Source organism: Pomacea canaliculata, linkage group LG6 (assembly GCF_003073045.1).
Source record: "Pomacea canaliculata isolate SZHN2017 linkage group LG6, ASM307304v1, whole genome shotgun sequence".
NCBI lineage: Eukaryota > Metazoa > Mollusca > Gastropoda > Architaenioglossa > Ampullariidae > Pomacea > Pomacea canaliculata.
In genome coordinates, this window is record NC_037595.1 from 3425829 (window position 1) to 3449092 (window position 23264).

Genomic DNA, 23264 nt, shown 5'->3' on the forward strand with positions numbered 1-23264 from the left:
GTTCTAATGAGTGAACTTGTCCCGAGTACAAGAGAAAGGTTGATGGCGAGAATGAGTGCGTTTGCGTGGGACATTTTTAGAACTACACAATATGTCATTCTGTTCATGGTTTCCACCATGTCTTATCATTATCCGTCGATCTGTCAGTTGTTCCCACGGCACCCTGCCCCGCCGTCTGCCATGGTTGGGGATGTAGGGGGAAGTGGGGTGAGCATGTTTGACTGCGGGTCAATGAGTGTCAGTCGTGATCCAAAATAGTTGCCAAATGCAAACAAGTTTAATTGTTCGTTTGCTGCTGAAACAGGCCCTGAGCCAGTGATGTTCTCGTGAGGTCGCACGAGTTGTGTGTCACTAAGGGCACATTCTTTGAACAGCGTGGAGTGGGTCAGTTGTCATGCCTGAAACCTGGAACTGCTAGTCATCAAAGGTTGTCACAAGTACTTGATAGTCCAGGCTGCTCACGTCACATCGAGGGCAGTCCGATACCACACGATGTCCATTCAGCCCGCCCTTCTATCTCTCTCTCTCTGTTTAATTTTTTTTTTTTTTTTTTTTTTTTTTTTTTTGTGAGGGTGATATTCGAACTTACACTGCAGTCCGGTGTGTCATAGGACTAATTAACCTGCTTTCTGTTTGATGTTAACTTCTGAAACGAGAATCAGGGGGTAGCAAGAAATGCCATGCACTCTGTGAACTCTGATAAACTTTAGATGTTACATTTGCACATTTCAGGTGTCCTCTGGTTATTTTTGCACTGGATTTTTTTTTGTTGTTTATTTTTTTAGGCAGGATAGCTACAACATAAGTGCACTGTAAGGGGGTAGGTGAGTAGGATGACAACAATTTGCTGAAGGAGAGGTGAATAGGTGAAAAGATCTAAAAGATGAAGGGTGGTCTGCATTGTGTTGTTAGGAGAACATACATACGCCCACTTTTTCAACACAAAAATGTACAGTACTTGCAAACATACTTTTTTTATTTAATTATGGCAGCCAGAAATGGTTTTCATCTGCTCCCGAATTTTTGTTTGAAATGTGTAAAAAAAAAAAAAACATTTTCCAAACTTCCCATAATATACCTAATTTTGGTTGGATTATCATAAAAGCAAGATCACGAGCAAGATTACGGTAAAATTGTTCCACTTCTACACATTTTGATCTGTCACAATCAATTTAAATTTCTGTTCGATCTTGTTTAGTTATTTTTTAATAATTTTTTGAAAAAGGGTAAATTCATGCGTACAGGGGGGTTTTCACCGCCTTTAGCCTTGTGTAAAGAAAGAGTTAAAGCTTTCATAAATCTACTAATTACTAGTGAGATTACAAGAACTTGAACAAGAGTGGAATAAAAAGATTTTTAAACGGTAATGTCTTGATGGCCATTTGTGTGTATAAGAAGTTTTGGATAATATCTGAAAGTAACCAATTAATCTTTAGTACAAAAAGTAAAGTAAATAGGCCTACTGAATAAATCCACGAAGAATAAAACAATGCTCACATTAATAATTTTAACTTGACAAACTCATTTTGTAATTCCACTCACCATTAGATGGCATCACCCTTTGAATCATTCCTCAATCCATGTCTCTTGGACTGCAGCTGTGCACAAATAGAAATTGTAAGGTAGACTTAAATGCTATTGTACACAATAATAAATTTGTAAATGTAGAGAAAATAATACTTAGATTCACTATTTTTTTAAATTGTTCGGAAACTTGTCCTTTTAAGTTCATATTGACGTACACCTCAAAGAAATCAAAACCAAACAAAAACTACACACCAATTAATATACTTCTCAGCTGAAGTGACTGGAAACTTTTTCCCCTTTGGTTCCCCTGAGCCAACTCTGAAGAAAGCAGCCGTTTTAAAATTCTCCGTGCACGAGAGGTGCTGAACCTGTTAAAAAAAATCTTTAGTTGTTTCCACCATGTAAAAAACTACAATACAAATGCGAAATAAATTAATTCACTGGATTGGATAAGTTTAAGATATAATGCTGAACCCTACTCCACTGATGAGGGATCAATGGTTGCATGATGAATATAGCTACAAACCAGACCCAGTCTTTTAAATAAACCCTAGTGGGACTTCAGAGAAAATAATGGCATTAAGGGACTCAAATCACCAAGTTAATTAAGAGTTTAATCAAAGCTGTTCTTTATGAAAGTAGAACAATTTTAGTGGTCATAGTTAATAGACACACACAGACTGCTCATTTTGACACCATGAAAAGCAAGTGACAGAATTATTTTATAAATAAAATCTATGCATATAAAATACTACATTATTTTGTACTTCATAAAATGTGTATTATTTGTTAATACAAATATTACACTGACCACACATTCTTGTCAGGAGAGTTAACCTGTAAGCCGATGCTATGCCTGCCTGTTTGTTAAATGGTTTATCAAGACTGTAAAGCATAACATACATATTAACTGATATATTAGCTAAAGCTAAAGGTAACATTTAAAAAAGGTGTCTAGTACTAACACATTATACTTAAATGACATACCACTTTTGTTCTAATTCCTTTCTTCATCAGCTCCTCTTTCCCCATATTTTGAAGAAGCAGGGTGACCTGATTCAGTTTGTGAACTACATTCTGTAGTGCTTTGCTCTGCTGATCAACTTTGCTGAGAACTCTGTTCAAAAATGTATTTGAAATCAAAATGTTACTTTTAGTCTTTAAAGTAATGACAAAACAAAACTATGGATGTAAGTCTATTGACAATTTTTTTAATTAACAGAAAATGTTTAGATGGATATAATAAGGATGTGCATGTACACCATTAAAAACACAAAACCTGTGCTTGTATAGTGATCCTGATGAAATCAGAGGGAGACAAAATAAACTTACTGGTAAAATTCACTGAGCCAGACCTAGTCAGTGTGATCTGCAATTAAAGATTGTTATAATTAGTTCTTTTTGTAAATCATGTAAAATAAACTGAAAAAATGGCATGCAGCATTTTAAGGACAAAGAAAATATATGTGATCAGATAAGTGATTGTTAGAAAAATGACAGACTTTGACAAAGTTCATTGCATAGCTTTGGATTTCATACATTTTGTTTTAATTTCAAAGTGTATAAGTACAAAAATAAAATTCTTTCTTTTGCTTTGCATTAATTTTCCAAAATTTTAGTTGTTCAGAAAGCAATGTGATTGTCTCGTTGCTTTCCCCTAGAATGCACCAAGACGGAGACGAACGTTTGGTAATCGCCGCACCACTGTTATTGAGAAAGCAGACGACGAATTTCAAGCATGACTCAATGAGTTCATGTCATAGATTTCAACTTCGAAGTTAATCATCAATGATACGAAAGATTGTGTGTGTGTGTGCTTTACCTCTTGACTAGTTAATTTGAACCCATCATGCACTGTCCTCTTGCTTCTGCCAATCGTATTCACGCTCAACATTTCGTTTCTGTAATTAGTAAATACGTGCAATTAGTAGGCAAGAGATACGATTAAGCAATTTGATTATTTACAACAAGAAGGATATGGTTAAACCATTTAAATTATTTACAGCACATATAGAAGACAGCGTCATGTAAAAGCGAGTTGCTAGTGGATGTATGTGTGATACCTGCCGGGTACAACACGTGAAACATTTCACAAAAAGCACTACAATACTTATATATGATCATAAATTATTCATGACTATCCACTGTTATAAAGTATAGTTGTTTTAATGGCATCTTTCACTTAACTTTATTAAGACTTACTTCAGAAATCGGCGGTGTTTCACTTGAGGATGGACGTACAGTTCAAAATGTCTGCGCGCCGGTCAAAGCTGAACCGGCCGATGTGACCTCTGATTAACCCCGTACCATGACTTGTCGTAGCTACACGCGGCGATGGGGAAAGAGGGGGGAGGGAAACAGCGGGTGGAGGGATGCGCCAGGATCACGTGGCTACCAAATCGAGCGCGGCTGAAGAAAAAAAGCGCGATGGACGCGTCAATTTAGGATCGAATTACACGCTTCCCTCCCCAAAGTCTCACTTCCCTATAGGGGCCGTTCAAACACCCAAAGCCCTTGCAGGCTGGGTTACTCCACTGTCAACATCAGTAAGTCCTTGTCCAAAGTAACATCAGTATTTAAAACTCAAAACCTATTCAGCTATCTCAGTTTTGATATTATCTGGTCTTATGAGGGATTTGTCATGTCTCCAAATCCAGGGATGGGGAGTAGCTGTAGCCTAGCTACTGTAGCCGGCTACAAATTTTGTAGCTTGTAGCTTAGCCGGCTACAAATTAAAAAAAGTAGCTTGTAGCCGTAGCTACATTTTAGAAAGTAGCTGTAGCTTGGCTACATGTTGGCTACTTTCACGACTGTAGCACTCTAGTAGTGTACAAAGTATAATGTCTTTGGGTTGTAGATTTGCATCTATATTCCAGAATGTTCAGCACGGCAGCAATGTAAAAGATAGAATGTCTTTGTGCGAGGGAGGAAATGATGTTCAACAATGTAGCGATGTTCAAAAATGTCTTTATTGCGACGAAATAGAATGTCTGTGCTAGAATGTTCGAGGGGAGGGAGAATAAATAGCAGGGCTGACAGCGGTGTGGGACCTCTTTGTGAATTGGAGAGAGAGAGAGAAGTTAGGCCAGCTGCTGAGAAAAAGATACTGAATTAAAGAAAACTTCAGTGTGGAATTCAATCTCTGTTATTTCTGGTACGACAGCCCACTCTACGTAGCCATTTGACGTGTTGGTTACACGACCATTCGTCGACAGCGTGTCAGCAAGACGACGACAGACGTACACTGCTCTCACTGCTCGGTGTCTTGACAGCCAGACACCACGTGTCTCGCACGCTCAGTAACCGGAAGTACCGGGTCGTCCATGTGGCGGGAGCGATTTGAAAAACGAAGATGGACGTACCCATCAATTTCCAGCCTTATTTGAAATTTTTTACATTTTGCGAAGCCACAAAATGTGGGTATAGTTTCAAATGCAAGAATTGTTGAGAGATTGTTCAGTCTGGCAGGACTTATCATGACAAAAGCTGCGCACTAGGGTGACAGACAGCAACTTCGAGGCCAAAGTTCTGGTCAAATTCAATTCCATGAAGGACTAAAAGAATGTAGATTTGTTACCGGTACACTCCAAAAATTAAAATCCATATTTTAAATATCTTTAAGAGTTTTTAAATATAGAGTAACAAAATAACATAAATATAGCACTTTAAAACTGTTTTTGAGTACCTAAAGTGAAAATTGTGACTTTAATCAACGATTTTGTTTCAAAACGTACAAGCATTTAAAAAACAAATTTACACAATACCATAAGTCATATACCAAAGGTTTTGGATTTTTTGTAAACTAGAGGCACTGATAAGAAAACTGATGCATAAGGCGTTTTGATATCTCAAGATTTCTAGGAGATATAAAAAATCAGACATGGTACCCCCCGACTCAGTGTGAATGTGGCAATTAAATATTTAGAAAAATGTTAATTTTATAAAAAGTAATGTTTATACCATATTCTCAAATGCATCACTTTGTAGCTTATGCATTTCTAAACAAAATTGCAAAATTGTACTGCTGTAGCACAAGCCAATCTTGAGAAATATGTTTTTATAGTTTAGGACTGGATGTCAAAAACGACAAACAGAGAAATTCAAGCTTAAAGATTTAAAATAAATATATCTTGTATCAGATCATTTTTGAAAAATATATTTCAGTGTTTATATGCTACATTTGACATCCTACTATATAATTAAAGTTTATTCTAGTATGCCAGGACTATACTTTTCACCCTATCAGCTTTTGGAAACAATTAGTTTGTGTTCCTTTCTTTGTTTTCAGTGTCAGTTAGAAAAAAAATGCCTTATGATCTGCTTGCCTAAATTAGATTAAGCAGTGTTTTACTTATATTCCATGCAAACTCATTTATTTCAATGGTCTGTTGTTCATTGTCACAGTATTGATAAGAGGTTGACATTTTTCATCACCACATAACCTAACTTATTGAAAATTCCACCAGGTACCTGATATTTAAGCATCTGTTTAGTTTTCATTTCTAAGTAATAGGGAACAAATAGTTATAGAAAACAAATGTTTATCGGAAAACTTATATAATTTCTTTTGTCACTAAAACAGGATGAGGAAAAAAGATCCAGAAATGTTTAATATAATCGTAAAATACGTGTACTTATTGTGTGAAAAAGGCCGGGGGAGGAAGGGTGCAAGGAATGAATGAAAGCATTTATGGATTCACTAAATAAAATTGTCGGTATATCGCAGTTCTCCGTTTCATTATTATAATAAAAACTTTGTAAAGCAAGTAATAGTGTTTTGTGTGTATGTTTGATGTTTGTGTATGTTGCTACAGCCAGCTGGCTACAGCTAACTTGTTATAATATCACGCTTTTAAAAGTACCCAAAAGAAGCTGGCTACATTTTAAAAGTAGCCCAAAGTAGCTGGCTACTTTTTGCAAAATTGTAGCTGTAGTGTAGCCGGCTACATTTTGAAAAAAAGTAGCTGTAGCCTAGCCGGCTACAAATTAAAAGTAGCTTGCCCATCCCTGGATGTGACCACCGACGACAGAAATTGTTAGTCCATAAGTTTCACACTTTAGCATCTTTTAATTTGTTTATATATCAAGTCAGAATTTTAAAAAAGCAACTATGATTTCTATTTTCTATCTTAATTCCCTATCTCATTACACACGTCTACCTTGCACAGTGAAACATAATGCGAAGAGGAGTTTGCATGCCTATGATCGAGGTGATACGGTCGACTAATATCGATAAAGAAATTGCCAACTTAAAAGTGAAAAAAATAGCAATTGCCCGAAGATTAACGTAATTATCGCGTTTTTTCGCATCTTAAGTAGACAACAACAGTTCATTGTTTAATTGTAGCATTATTGTGTGTGTGAAAGGGTGTATTAGGACAGATTGGCCGGTTGATCATTACTGCTGTATCTTGATCATGCATTCCTGCTTCGAAAATATTTTTTTTTAAAAGGACGGCAATTAAGAAAACAGATAAAATAGATCTGAGCACTTTTTTCAATCAATGAATAACCTTGCACAAATTCAGCACTTTAAATGCATTTGATTTTAAAAAAAAAAAAAATTGAAAGCTTTATTTCCATAACCAGTGAAAACTAAAAAAATCTGTAACATGGAGATCACAATATATATCCTTGCACAACAAGGTGAGCACAAAAATCTGGAATGTTTCACAAATTAGAAAGACTTCACTGGTACAATCAGTTTTTAAAATATGAAACTGTCAAGCTCTTTTCTGCTTTATGTGAACATAACAATAGTTCTTAACATCATGAATACAAAAATATCAGATATGTTCACATGCAAGGGTCTATAAAGTGTTTTACCAAAGATAAAAATGGACACACAGAAATGAGTCATTTTCCTCTTTTTCTCACCACATACACATTTGCATGCTGCACACAAAATATAGAATGAACCATACCAGAACAGTTTCACAAAATACATCTACATACATAAACTATATGAGAGACAATAAACAACCAAGAGATGATGCAGATCTAGCTAAGGTTATGTTCTCTGATATTTTTTTAACCAAGATATAATGATACACACTTTCTGAATCATTATACTTTACACGATTTGTATGCAATGTAAGATTTGCAACATACTCCAAAAATCTGAGTGTTATCAAAGCTAATGTCATTTTAAAATTCCAGTCAAAAAATCCTTGTGCACAATACTGGAATGGCACTTAAAGTATGGAAAACTCTCAAACATGCTCTAAATAGTTTAGCAAAAAGATATAAAATAAAAAATTAAATACCCTTAAGTACCTGGCAAATAAAATGAAATGCTCAAATTCTAATTTTTTTTATTCAAACCTTTTTTTACTGCTAGACACACATACCAAAATTACCGAGGAATGTTATGTACTATTGAATTAGGCTTGGACATTAATAAACTAGAATCACAATCTAAGTAGTTCTTACAAATTTTCAGACATCCATCATAAAATATCCAAAAATTATTTGAGAAAAAACACTGTAGCTCTTTTAGAAGAACATGTTTCCACCTAATGGATACTTGCATGTAAAACATAATGGGATTTGAACATTATAATAATAATCTATAACAAATACTTCTCTTTTCTCTCTTTATGATCACTGATATAGACTGGATCAGGTATCCTTGAGTTCAGATCTAGTCTCAGGCATGTTATTCTTTCTTTGCATATTGCACTTGTTTACAAAACACAACCCCATCCCACCTCCATATTCTCTCCTACCATTTGTAGATGTTTGACACAACCATTTGATGAGGAACAATTCTAATTTATATCAGGAGGATATTTTTTTTATCCTTTAACATGTTTTGCTGGAAACAGGGCTACTCTGGCTTGATATAAGGCTCCCACATCAGCATGTACTCTCTGGGAAAAATGTGATTGTCTGATATTACTGATATTACTATTAATGGTTAATCATGCATAATCTTATTAGCCATATCAAGTATCTTACACAGATTTATTAAACCCCAATAAATCTCTACCTATATTATTAGCTACATCACCTTGTTTACCCCATCAGCAACAAATCTCTAAAACAGATTGTTCTCTGCATTTTTGTTTTCTACTTGGATTTGTGGTGCTTTTAGTACTTAATGTTACTGTTCTTTTTATGACATCATCGGCATTGTGCTGGACGGTTTCCTCACCTGTGGTTTTTTGTTTTTCCTCTTTCAACATTCTCTCATCACCGTTACTCTTCTCTGGCTAACGCCATCACAGTTTCTTTATTTTCACAAGTCATACTTGTGATAGACTTTTTATCAGTGCCAAACAGTCATTTATTTACACATTTTACTGTAATTTCTAATTTGCGATCATGTGGAAATTCTCCTGATGACTTGATCTATGTGTCTGATTATATATCTATTCTGCTCTAGTCCAATGACTTTCCAATCTGTAGATATGTCTCACCATTATCTTGGTCTATGAATGCCATCCAGCAGAAGAACGGCCTAGCATTTCCATTAACTTCATAGAGCCACAGGAATTTTCTGTTGCATTTTTTTTATTTGTAATGCGTGGAGAGCCTGGCTTTGGCTGGGATACCACACTATAAAAGCTTACACCATTATTATTATTTAGTTAATATTATACATGCAGTTACAAAAAAACAGTACAAAGCAGAAATCACAGACTCTGTATCAAGCAACAAGGAACATATTAAAGAAAAGAATGCTAATGACACATTTTGTGAACAATGTGAGTAGTTTTCATTTTGTAAAAATGTGAATTATAAACATTCTGAATGATTAAAAAAAATGATAGCACAGATATATGCTAATAGATTTCTTGTACCTTAATGTACCCTGATACCAAATAAATCAATTGGATGATGTCTTAGTCTTGACCCTCATCAATTGCAAACAAAAAATGTTAACAAATCTCTAACGAAAGCTAAAAAGGAAAAGTCCAAAGCATTTAATCACGATCTAATATGTTTGGTCTGTGTTACATCAGGCAAACAGCAACAGCACAAATATAAGAAACGTTTCAGTTTTGGAAACTGTTTATAAAAAGGACCAGAAGACTGACAAGTCTACTGAAGTAGGAATGTACATAAATGAGGTGAGGTCTATAGGACTTAACTAACTAGATGAAGAAAACCAATTTGCTATCTGAGAACAGAAAATGCTCCATCCATGGGTGGGTATGGCTGGCTCGAATTTCGTGTCACTACTATCAGTCTGCAGGCTGTTCAGAGAGAGTTTTCAGTTGTAGGATCATCCACAGGATAAAAAGGTCAGTGGATATGCCTGCGTGTAGAGTAGTGGGGAGGGTTGCAATAAGTCTCTCAAAGTTAATGTAGAGTCAGAAGTTCAGAACTAGATAATGTTGGGCAAAGAAAGAGCAATTTTAATGTCAGATTAAGGAAGAGCCAGAAATCTCACTTTTCTAAGTGGCTGCAGAGCTAGATCTAGAGCTAGTTCTTGTTTGGTTCCTATTTGTATGGTATTTGTGCTTAGGGTCTTAGCCCTTGTAAATTTATGCATCGCTACAGGACAGTCAGTGGTCTTCAATGACTATGCTGCATAGGAATATATCTGCTACTTTTCCAAGCTGGACTTTCGTACAGTTAATAGACCATAAACGATCTGTGAATTAAGAACAATGTGTACGGTCAGCAGTGAAAGTTACAGCTGTAATGCCACAGGAAGTTATGCAAGCTGGCCACGTGATTTTTGTATATAATTGGTTAAACTGTTTTCTGTATGTTATTAATACTATTGCACATTTCATCCTACTTAAAAACACCTATTTCCTACAGTATGTTCTTGATTGTGTTTATGGGAGTAATTGCATTGGAGTATTTTAACTTCTATAAAACATCCACTGCAACAACAGGTCCATTAGGCTAATGCAGAGCTGCCTAATAAATACTATAAAACAAAGTAGTATATCCATACCTTCTCTGTGCACAGAGAAGGTAAAAGCAAGCCCAAACTTGTCTGAACTTCAGCCATCTGCGTAGTCCCTTTTTGGCATGACATTCATCTGGTCCCAAGTTCCATGATGACATATATACATGCTAAAACTTTTAGTAAAAATTCTTCTTTCCTTTATTTTGCTATTGTCAGGACAGTAGTTGTTCACAGCACTTGTGCCGATTTGAGTTTTGTCAATCTAGTTCCGAGTCTGATTCTGCCAATGTCTCCTTTTTAAAAAAAACAAACCAAAAACAAACTAAATAAAAAAATCAATTCATAATAGCACAATTCAATTCATAATAATTGACTATCATCATGAGAACATATTACAAAAAGTACTAAATTAATATATTTGTTTAATCAATAATAAAAATCTTATCTAACTTTAAATATACACTGCTTTTTTTCCATTGTGCATTTTCATGCATTTTAAGAGAAACACATCTTCCACTAAGTTTGATTTTTTTTTATGTTTACTTTTAGATTCAATAACACAACATAAAAATATTTGCATGAATTACAACTCAAAATCTTCCTGAATAACAATAGGATATGGAAACAATGGATGCAATTGAATTAAAGCATTTTTGCACAGGAAGAAACAAGACTTACAAAGCCACCCTGGTCGATAATCCAGCTTGCAAATTTGTCACTGAAGTATCTTAAAGTCATTTCTGTTACGTCTTTTGCAGCCTCAGAGCTACGCCCAACAGCTTTCACAACTGTTCTTGTTGAGTAGAACAACAATGCAAGATGGTTCCAGCTTACTTCATTACCCAGAGAATGCTGAATAGTCTTTTCAAATCGTTCATATGTTTGTGCTTTGGTCTGCTCAACTAACTTTTCTGCTGGAGCATCAATCTGAAATCAATGATACATGGTTAGTGAATCAATATCAAGAAAATTATCAAATGTCATCTTTGCTTTCATCTTCTGACCACAATGTCCCCAAAATTTCACTTTCCTGTCTGAAAACAAGACTGCATTCCATTCTTCCTTTAAGGGATGGTTAAACTGAAAGCAATGTCCAAAAAATAAAACAAGCAATTGATGTCAATAGGTATCTTGTTATAGTACATGCAGAAGACTGTTAATGTACTTACTTTATGTGAAAGTTCATCTCCTTTGCCTCTTAAACAATCAATAAGTTCTTTCTCTAGGTTCTCTAGGTCAGTTAGGCTAACAGCAGCTGAAAAAAAAAATCACAGCAACATTATATTCATAATCGTGTAACAATCTAATGCTTTCGCTAAAAGAATCTGCTAAAACACCAATTTAGTTAAGGCAGAAGATGTGTCTGTAAATATTTTTAGGAATGTGTTTGCTTTGTGTCCATACGTCTCCTAGGTTCATTTTCAGCCTGTATATTTGAGTACTTCAAGCAGAAGGGTGATAATCTGGTGGTGATTAGTTAGGACAATGTAAGGGCAGAGCTGAGCACGAAATGACAGACGTCATAGTTGTATGACATCAAAAGACTAGTTTGACGTGAGGAGAGAAGCACACTGGTGCAAAAGCCATTAAAAATGAAGGACGCGACATTTTTCATGGTGCTGTTCCTGTGTCTGATTTGAGTGAGTGGAAGTTTAAGCCTCATCAACATCACATCACAACACCCCCACCACTTGGTTACATTCACTTTCTTTTTATAAAGTGCATCATGCCTATTTTAAAGCAAGGAAATAACTATAAAAACTAGTTATAGCAGTCATATGAATACAGTCACAAGACCTACCTTCTTGATATCCTGTCTTGTGGTGGGCCTCTGAATCTGGAAGGCCAGTTTCAGCACTGAATTTATCTGCTATGGTGATCAGCTTTTGGGCAATCTTGGAGTATAATTTCTCTTTCTCTTCAGAAGTTTTGTTGTGAAAAGGGACACCTCCACTTGCACCTCCTCCAGCCCCATCATTGGTATCACCTGAGAAATGAAGAAACACATTAAAAAGAAAATAAACACCAGCAAGACTGCCTCTAATGTGCATGCTGTATTTGTTTTGTTTTAATTGTGGCAATGTGAAGACAAATGGTCAAAATTAACCACTTTGATCATACTGCTTTTCATACTTTTTAACCCCACATGTATCAGCATAGTATTTTTTAAATTAAATAATTCCCACAAAGGGTGAAATAGATAATAATAAAGTGCATATAATAAATGTAATATGTTCAGTTTTTTTACCTATATCTTTGTAGGCAGAACATAAGATCCAGGAGGCATAGGTGTGTTTAGATAAGCCCACATGCATTATATTCAATGATCCTTACATTTACTGAAAATGAAATACTACGTCAAAATTAAACATACCGTCTTCTTGCAAAGAACGAGATCTTTGCAACTGAACACTTTCCCCTGGTGGAGGTGGGGGTGGAGGTGGTGGAGGATGAATAGGTGAGGTGGTTCCATTGTTTGAATATCCTGAATCCACTGTCACCATAGGCGGAGGGATCTGAAAAAAAATAGTGCTTGATCTTTTGTCATTTCCAGAAGCATGCCTGCTTCTTATTCTGCCGTCATCATCCATAAACTGAATATCCTCTCCTGGATAATCCAAGACATTCTTGGAACTGGAAGAAGAGTTAACATGGGGTGAAGCAAGGGAATGAATGCTGCTGGATTTGTTGCCACTGTCATTATAAGAGTCTGTGCTTGTGCTTTGGGGAAATGGGGATGGTGAGTTGCGGCCTGGTGATACTGCAAGTCCTTGATCGTGTCTGCCAGGAGCAAGCCCATATCTTGTTTGCCCATGTTCTGCAGTGCTGTTAGACTGTGCAACAGACTGAGGTGAATACAGTGGAAGACTGTCCGGAGAGCCTTGCGAGGTTGCTGTCTTACTTGAATCATCAACTGAAGATCCCTCTGTAAATATGCAAGTCATTTGTTTCACAAAAAGATGGCAAACACATGATTCAAAAACATTTAATATAGATAATAGTACTAAAATTATTATAAAAATCACAGTTCTTTAATCAATTCATTATTCAGACTGAAGCCCAAGGGAATTCGTTTGTTTATTTAATCATTTTTATTTTCACTTTTTAATCTCATCAGCTTCCAGTATTTTAAAAGTGAAATTAGCAAATTCAACTTTTCAGACTATACATCTCTTCCTGAAAAAACAAACAAAAAACAAACAAATCTTGGAACTGAACACCAACCTGGAGGACAACCTTTCTCCTTCTTATTGGAAAGGGACCTTCGGATAGATTTCATCAAACCTTTTCCAGAGTTCTTATGTCTGCCAATCTCTTTCTGAGGTAACTGACTGCCATTTTTCTCCTCACTTCTGACACTCTGGCTACCATCACTGTTGTCTTTCTTTGTTGAAAGTCTCCTGACAACACTTTCCACCACACCCTTCTTCTTCTCCTTTCCTTTATGTTTCGGAGAAGCCTTCTGTAAAGTTCTTCCCTTTGCATCACCTCTGTCTTCATCTTTCAGATCTCCATCTGAATTATTATAGATTCTTGTAGATCTTGATTGTCGATGAAAAGCATGAAGCAATCTGTCTTTAGCTTTGCGGAACAAGGTTTTCTTTCTGCGTTTATCAGTTACAGAAGAGCTGTCTCCCTCAGTATCTGCTGATGAAATGGAACCAGCATCAGCAGAATGTTGTGTATCGCTAGTTTTCCTTCCAAGCGTGTTCACATCTCTTTGTTTCAAACCTTGATTGATGTATTGCCTTGGATTTGATGGCAAAGTATGAGCTTTTCTGTCTTCCAAGGCACCTTGTTCACAAAAATTATCAACCGGTACTTGCACAACTTGGCTGGGCAAAGGATCTGTTCGGTGTCGACGATGAGGATTACCAGGAAATTGATCTTCCAGTCGCTTTGCAAAAAGTTCCTCAAGAATTCTGGCAGCATCTTCATAGAGTTCAGGACTCGAAGGTTTTTTTATCTTGACATGCTGTGCATTTTTTTTCACATCCATCAGCTGAAAGACACAAGAAACATAAATTAAACAAAGGACAAATGTACTATTTGTCTCATGATTCTATGATTCTTGAAGGATGCAAATTGTATATTCATGTCCATTTTGATGTATTTGTTCTTAGCAAAAGTGCACACTTAATTTTTAAAAACCCTATTTTTCTATTTTCAGTTATTTTGACTCCTGGATAATTGTAGCAAAGTTATGCATATCCCACACATCAAGAATGTTAAACTGAGTCCCCCAAGGGTCACACATGACAAGTAATGGAAGTCATTTAATAAAAATTATTGCAGAATGCATATAAATGGTTTAGTGGGTAGCCACATTCATGAATGCAAAGTAATGAAGTAATTTAACAAAAGAAAAAATAATAAACAGCAACAAAGACTTGTATGCAACAGTAACAAATACATTGTACACACCACAAATTACCACAGTTCAAAGTGAAAATTTATTTATGACTATTTTCAGTGTTTGACACCTTTTTTATATGATAATTTTTGCTATGTCTGACTGAAATGTCTGTGCAGTTCCAACTTTCATCAGAGATGAGAGGTGTTGATCAGTCAGTTTTGGTCTCTGTGTTTGTTGATTTCATTAAGGAAAATAACTGTTCACAGATAGGTAGAACCAAACATTGCCATAATCCTTGTGGCAAACTTCCTGAAGTTTTTAAACTTTTGAGAAAGGTATGAAAAGACCTATATAACAGATTTTGCAAATCACTACTGTGTCCTTTGTGCTTGCAAAGGGCCTCATGCAGCCCACTTGCTCGACATGCCTGCCATGCATTATAGCTTTCCATTCCATCTATTGTTAAGTGCTGCTCCACAAATTGATTGACTTGAGGGCTGGTTATTTCTCCCCACAGCCTGAGTCAAATCATCCCAGCTGTGTCCATTTTGTCCGAACACCATTAAGTCAAATCATCCCAGGCCCAAAAGATCATCGATGACAGAAGTAGTTATTAACATTAAATATTACCAAAATACCCAAACATTGTTTGAACAATATAGATACACAAGCTCAGCTGCCTATCTTAAACAAAGCTCTGCAAATAAGGTTAGCCACTATTTTACTAAACAAAAATGATCATTTGGCAAAATGAATGCAGAGAATGTATCTTACAATGGTGAATAAACATGATTTTTCTCTTTGAATAATCTTTTAAATTAAAGATGTCATCAATTTATTGTAACCTTGCATTTTGACTTTGTTTGCCTATGATTATTATTATTATTACATGCAGATATGTCACTGATCGGGCCTGGGACAATTTGACTTGTTGGTCTTGGGATGAAATGGACGTAGTTGGGATGATTTGACACAACCTATGGGGCAAAATAACTGGTGACCATTGAGTCTCACCTTCTTACACTCTACTATATAGGCTAAAAATTCTTATAGATTTCTTTAAAGTTCGTTCGTGTGTGTGTGTGAACTATACAGCACAGTTACTTGTCAAGTCAAACATATGCTTTATAAATCATTTATTAATTCACTGAATTAAAACAGTGAATGGAAAATTGTACTTAAACATTAAATATCAGTCTCAAAAAGATCTTCATTTTGCTGTTAGTAAATTACTGCATTTTAAGTCCTGATTATAAACATTTTATTATTAACAAACATTTCTTAACATAGTTTTCACTCTTTCAACAACAACAAAAATAATTATAGGTTAATGCTCAGAAACATTTAAATACTGACGTTTATTTTTACCTAACCCTGATTGCGTTCCACTTCAAAGCTATAAAACATTCTCTATATACTTACATCTGAAGACCAGTCACTGCTCACTCGAAGCGGCATTGCTATCTGCAGCTTCTTGTCTTATATACTTTTATGATTTGTCTTATTAAAATTCAGCGCGTACTTGTCCGATGTTTTGAACTTGCTACACAACGATGGTAGACTGCGTAGATACACCTACTGCAATCAACTCAGCTTCCTTCTTCGAAATGGCTTCGCAGATCAGGTAAGTACATTTATATGGCAAACAAATATCATATGACATCATGGTTATGTGCTAAACATGTGCACTGACTTCCAAGTACTGAATTTCCGGACTCGATCATTGGAGGAGACAAAAGTTTTGTAATAAACGTGTTCAGGATGTAAAAACTCTTATCTACTGTGTTCCTGGGAGTGGTTGCGAGTTTTCTAACCTTCGGCAGTCGAGTCTCTAGTACACAAACTTCATCTACAAACCAAAGACGTGCCACAAGTGCAGGTAGTGTACTGATTGCCAATCTACTCGATGCACCTGTCCTTACCTCAGCAACAGTGACGTCAGCCATTTCTGGGAATTCCCTGCCTCTAACTGTAGCTCACCGTTTAGCCTTCACACATCGTGGGTGTACAACGAGGACAGGTTGGCCTTCTTTCCCCCGCAATATGTTCCAGCTTGTTCATGCAGTGTCTTCAGCTAGAGTTTCCCGACGATAATAAACTCGACATTGTGCAGACCGGCTCCATGTTGGTCGAATATCAACAGCTTCGGGTAAAGTCAGTCCTCATATGGCGAGAATGTGTAAAACCGCACAATTATGAGCACAATAAGCAGAGGTTTGTGCAGTCGGACACATGTATGTATCTAGGAAGCAAATTTTGAGCTGTGCATGTTACGCGCACACACGCACACAGTCAGCCATGTGACGTGAGAGCACCCCGCTACAGGGAGGTAATGCTTGACAGGGAAGATAAGTGTTGTTGCCCCGTGATTTGTGTCTACCCTGTCCTAAAAGTGTATCATAATCATATGTTATATATCATCTCTCTACAAAATTTGTCTCTCTTCCCTCTAGACAAGTAGATTAGCACCAGACCGGCCAGACTATCCTAAAGAGTGTAACGCATAATATCGTAATTTTTATAATTTATTATTTTACACATGTGAAATTGTAGTACGTAATTACTTCAGATAGTTGATGGAAAGGAATACATGTATCTCAGCTTTCATATTTCTGGTTAAATGTGGAATATTAAGGACGTTGTATAGTTCCTGTAGGTTCCGCGAAAATGATACCTCCAACCTAAAGTCCTATACGTTTTCAGACCTCCGATACCAATTTAAATCATTTTTAATTATGTTTTCAGAATCCATCCCCTCCAACCATTGGCAAATTTTCTTTTGCTTGATTAAAATAAAATAAAAATAATTAATCCAAAAACCCTCATTGACCTCCACAGAGAGAGAGATTACACCTAAACACTTTTGTTGAACTGAACAACTGACTTGCGGTCTGCGTTATCTGAATGTAGGGCAGAGAAAGGTACATGTATATACATGGTTGTTCCCGACTACAGGGCCACCATAGAGACAGTCGGAGAAATGGATTTTGTCGGTACCCCACGTGAGCCTGGCAGCATGTTTCCGAACTCTGGAGTTTTCTTTGTTTTTTGTTGTTGTTTTTTTATGAATCACCCCCTGCACCCACATGGGAAAGCTTTATCATTCTACAGAACTTTAACGCCATTTATGGTAACTGAGTACATTGTCATGACTGGACAGCCTATAATATAGAACTGGCTCAGTGTTTGTAACTCCGCCAAGGACGGTCCCAAGCCCGGCTGAAAAAAGGAGGAGGGTTGGGCGTGGGGCTAGCACCCCCACCCCGTCAAACAAACCCTTGCTATAAAAACATCGAAAACAGTAAAACAATTGCCAACAGTCCTGGAAGAGGAAGGGCCTTCATCTAGAGGGAGAAACACCTGGAGACGGGATCTCGCCGCCGACACCAAGCTCACCGGACTCGGATGGGGGCAACTGGTGACGGTCCCCAGGACAGGACCCTAGCAGCATCGGAAACCATAAGCTCAAGGGGTCCACCAAGTTTGTCTTGATCCGACTGTGATACAGGGGGTCAATCTATCGCAATGCTTGACTCGTGGGGCATGGCGCTGCTGCGCACATAAGCCAAGCTCCACGCTCGCCGAGGCGAAACCAGAGTGCGGGAGATCAACCCCACATATAGGGTCGTGACCCCTAACAATGGCAATGACCTTTTTGCCATGGCGTGCTACATACGACCGGCCGCCATTTTCAAATTTGTGAGTCTATACTTTTCCCAACAGAAAAGCTTCTCAAGCGGTCAATTTCTATACTGATACATGTGTTCGACGCTTCGATAACAGTACGTATAATTTTTATACTCTATATTAACATAGTTATTGAGATTTTAACTACAGAAATGTCCAAATTTAATGCAGAATATCATTCTAACAGAAGAAAGAATAAGAGTACACATTAACGCAATAAATGCACAAGTTTTCCAGACAGAGGTAGAATTCGTGCTCAGCAGTTCTGAACGCTTGTATTTGATAATTCTTTAGCCGTTAGCAATGGAGAGAATTTGGAGCTGTCAGAATTTCCTCAAATTGCGATTACGAAAGTGGAACGTAACAGAGCTTCGCAGTTCCGTCTGTTTACTGGTACGATAGCGTTAAAATGCCAGGTTTCTTCGGGCAGTATAATATTTTTTCTCTTATTTATTGTGGGTTTGTTTTTTTTGTCTTGCAAGTCCTGGGCTGTGTGTGAACTATGCTGATTTATTAGGCTCATAACCTTTCATGTTTATTTGTTCAAGAAGCAGTGTTTGTATGGTAAAGGATTTTTGGTGTAAAATGTACTTGCTTTGTCACATATTGCTGATAATGTTGACAGATTTGGTCCTTTGGACTCTTAACTCTGCCTCTCAATTTTATAACTTTTTAGGCTAGCTTAAACGACTTTTTCAAACACCAAACTTTCCACTGCAGCAGCTAATTAAGAATATTTGTCAAAGAGCAGCATAAGGATTGTGTTCCCAGTGGTGAACCAAAAAAAAAACTTATATAGATAGCCCATTGACAACTGATTGTGACTGGAAGTATCATTTCAGACAACTTTAATGGTCTTTTTCAACAACAAATCATAATAACTGCATAATGGTCAATAATTTATTTTACTGTTATTCTAGATAGCTTGCTGCTGGCATTTTAAGATGAAAGTGGTCACAGGGTGTGCAACTTCCCACCACAATCTATTGAACCAGATGCAAGCTTCATTAATTAGAGCTATAAAGCTGATTCCTCATGTCCTATGCTTCCAGTTCTCCTGCACAAGTCATTAAGTAAGTGCAATTTACTTTTTGATTCATAATATTCATAATCCTTGTGCAGAAGAAAATTTATGAAGCATGTGACCATTAATGGTCAAAATGACTTCTATGTTATTGTGTGCTGCAGATTTAAGGAAGGAGAAAAAGATAATACCTGAACTGTTTGAACACAGTCATTACACCACAGATAGTGTAGCTTTTGTTGTGATGCTGCACTATAAGAGTGTGTTATTATTATACTTTTGATCTTGATTTGTGAAATCTTATTTGCTTCTATATTTATTTCCATGCAGGTAACTACCAAGAATCTAGCTGAATCTGCAAGGGACAAAATGTCGGAGGTGGAGAGTGATGACAAAAATGCTCCCACTCAACCCAAAAGGATACGGATAACTCCGATTAGATTTCGGTCTGTTTTCATTTCCTCTGCTTAATTTTAGGGAATTTTTTTTTGGTGGACATCATGTAGGGACACAAGGCTGTGTCCTCTTTCTGGTAAAATAGCATACAGTGATAAACAAGTTTTGTACAATAACAATAAAATGTTCTTTAAAAAAATTTTAACAACCTATCAGCAGCTGACAGTTTTAAATGTACTAAGCTGAAAAAAGTTTATGCAAATGTATTCATTTGACACAGAGATGCACAGCTAACAGCGAAGGAGAGAAGGATGCCGAGGAATCACTATATGCTGACCATTCAGTTATGCAGCAATGTCCACCACCATTGCCATACTCTTTGCCACTAGTGGTTGGCACCATCTCAAGGGTGTCCCCAAGTAGCAGCTTTCAAAAAAGGACTGTTTCACCTTTGCCTTCACACCCCCAGCGCCTTCCGATTCCATTGTCTGGTTTTCAGCCTGCCAGCATAAAGACCATAACCCCTTGGAAGGTAATTTTAAAGCCATTTTATTTATAATCATTTTAGCTTTTTTTTCTTCTTACCCTTGGCCAAGAGTTCATGAACAGTGCTTTTATGAGTTAAACTGGAAGTGGAAAATCCCAGCCTTTTGCCATAGTGAAAAATTTGAAACAAATATGGATCACATATCAAATAGATATGACAAATGGTAAAGAGTAACCAAAATAAATGGTATTTTCCAGGCATTGTGAACTATAGCAAAGCTAGCAAAGATCAGTATTTTACATGTTTTCTGCTATTGTGTTCTTAGGTTAGAACTAAACTAGAGAAAGTTGGGATGCAACAACTGTCTCTTCTGGAAGAGATGAAGAATGATACAAACAACCTTAAAAGGATGTTTACATGGATGGAGGAACAAGAACAGGAAAGGCAAATGACACGGGAAATCTGCCAGAGGGGTTCCAGTCTCCCTTAACAATCAGCAGAAGATGTAGAGAGTCTTGAGGGAGATATGAAGACAGACCCATAAAAAAGGACATGCTTGGTATGTGCTTTATTCTGATTTGTTAGTAGGAGGAGTCAAATCTTTTTATCTGATTCCCTTTAAAGGTTTCCATACCATACCATTCATTGTATAAAACTAATGACATGTTTGCAGTACTAAAAAGTAATAAAGGCATTGTTATGGTGGCATTGATTAAAGCAGATAGTAAATTTTCTGTACCCACTTTTGCTTGGTTGTATGAAACTTCCTGAATTGTTGCTGTCTTTTTTTTTTGGGGGGGGGGTGTCTTTAAATACTAGTTGTCATAACAGGTATTATAATGTTGCCCACTGCAATTTTTTTTTTAAATGATGTGTATTTATTTTTGTCTGTTTTCAGGAATGCCATTCGGTGATGCGTCGGGCTTCACATTAAAGCATGTAGTGAGGGGCATTCTATCTGTGCTATTTTCAACTGAGTTGGCCTGATCTTACAACTTCAATGGGACTCAAGAACCACCCCTTCATTTTACAAACAGTTCAGGGTAAGGATTTAAATATTTGACTCTGTGTGTGTGTGTATACGGTACATTAATACATGCCTGTCATAAAATAGGACTGTTTGGATTGTTTTTTTATCTTTTAGTTATGAACCTTAACCTTTGACTCTGCTAGGTGCAGACAAGAATTTTCATGAGTCATAAAAAAAAAAACATGACAGGAAGATAAATCAGGCCTGGAGAACTGTCCCTACCTCATTTTATTGTGATTGAATTACATTGCCAAAATAAAATATGGACACATGTTTACGCAATTTCTAGCGACTGTAGTCCTTTAATCAGCTGGTTAACACTGTGTAGAAAGGAATTAAAATGACAGTTTATAGACATCTTTACAGTTCCCATGTATTGGGATTGTTTTTGAAATTAGAATTTCCAGAGTTTTTCTGCCTATAGAAATTCTAACTGAAATTCAAATGCAGTTCCACTTGTAGTTCCTTTCTGTTTATAACACTTTAAATTTTTATGCCACTTTACATATCAGTATAATTTGCTTGTACCTCTTTTTGTTTCACATTATATTCTGGATTTTAGGGTCAGTAACCTACAATTAAGTGATTACTTTTTTATGCAGACCTCATATTCTTATATTTGTTCTATTTTTAGATGCTGCAAGAAAAAAGTTATCCTGAAGCTACGGATGCTGACTTGCATGCATCAACTTGGTTAGCTGGTGCTAGGGATCAAGAGAATGGCAGAAGGGAAAGGGCTGAGCACAGCCTATACGTCAGTTAATTGTTCTGGGGTGGTGGACAAGTAAAGCTGTGCAACTTTCTACCTACAGTTGTAAAATTCTTTGTACATAAACCTGCATATACTAAATCTGGATTTATATAATTATATAAAAACTGTGCTGTGATTATTATTTACTCTAACCCATTAATTTATCAATGAGGATATTTTCACCCGATCCAATAAGAGATGTGTTGTGGTAAATTCAGAATCATTTATATGTTTACAGTTCTTTTCTAATACCTTCTAAAATTCTTGAACATAATTGTGTTTCAAACATGTGTTTGATGGTTTCCTCTTCTTAGTGATAAAGGTGCAATTTAAAATTTTAATCTGTTTTAAAAGATTGTAGTTAATACCATAAGCTGCAATCCAACTAGAACCTTTTATAGTTAATTTCATGACTTTGATTTATTTTTAGAAATGTCTATTAAAGCATCACTCTTTTTTGACAGCAATTCAGTTCATACTTATCATTTGATATATTGTCATAGATCTTTGAACCTTTTCTTTGGGAAAATGTAATTAGTGTTAAGGAAACTGCAATTTAATTTTAATTGTTTTGTCAATGGATACATGGTTTTGCATCGTTCTACAACTTATAATTAAATAACGAATGTTGCATTAATATATCAAGAGGAAACATCTTTTATGTATGCAAACAGACAATGCTTTAAAAAAATTTTATATATTTTTAAAATTATTTTTTTTTATCAGTTTGCTTTTTTATCCTTATTTATGATAACATTTTTACCTTGATAAATGATAAATTGTTTATGTATACAAATGAGACAATGCTTTAAAAAATTGTATATTTTTAACATTATTTTTTTATTAGTTTGCTTTTTATCCTTATTTGTGATAATATTTTAACCTTGATAAATGATAAATTGTTTATGTATACAAATGAGGCAATGCTTTAAAAAAAATTTTATATTAAAAAAAATTTTTTTAGTTTGCTTTTTATCCTTATTTTACCTCAATAAACGCCAATAAATGACAAATCATGTTTGTTTTTTTTTTATAACATTTTGCACTTTTGTGCACTCTTTTGCTGCTTGTTATATATATATAATTATTGCAAAATACACAAATTATTAATCCATTTGATATTGGTATTTTTTAGG

The 23264-nt window shown here is 36.0% G+C and overlaps 1 protein-coding gene across 2 annotated transcripts; it reads right to left on the minus strand.

Annotated features, from left to right (window-relative positions):
- Positions 1-7064: 7064 nt before the first annotated feature.
- Positions 7065-17099, minus strand: LOC112566285. 2 transcript variants are annotated; one of them, XM_025242347.1, is made up of 7 exons: positions 16676-17099; positions 13622-14399; positions 12771-13322; positions 12198-12383; positions 11566-11651; positions 11075-11323; positions 7065-10689 (listed from the first exon to the last, which is right to left on the minus strand). In XM_025242347.1, the coding sequence occupies exons 1-7, from the start codon at positions 16697-16699 to the stop codon at positions 10654-10656; spliced, it is 1911 nt and encodes a 636-aa protein (XP_025098132.1). In that variant the 5' UTR covers positions 16700-17099; the 3' UTR covers positions 7065-10653. The 2 variants fall into 2 exon arrangements, with proteins under 2 accessions (XP_025098132.1, XP_025098131.1); XM_025242346.1 differs by lacking the exon at positions 16676-17099 and adding an exon at positions 16176-16662.
- Between the last annotated feature and the right edge of the window lie 6165 nt (positions 17100-23264).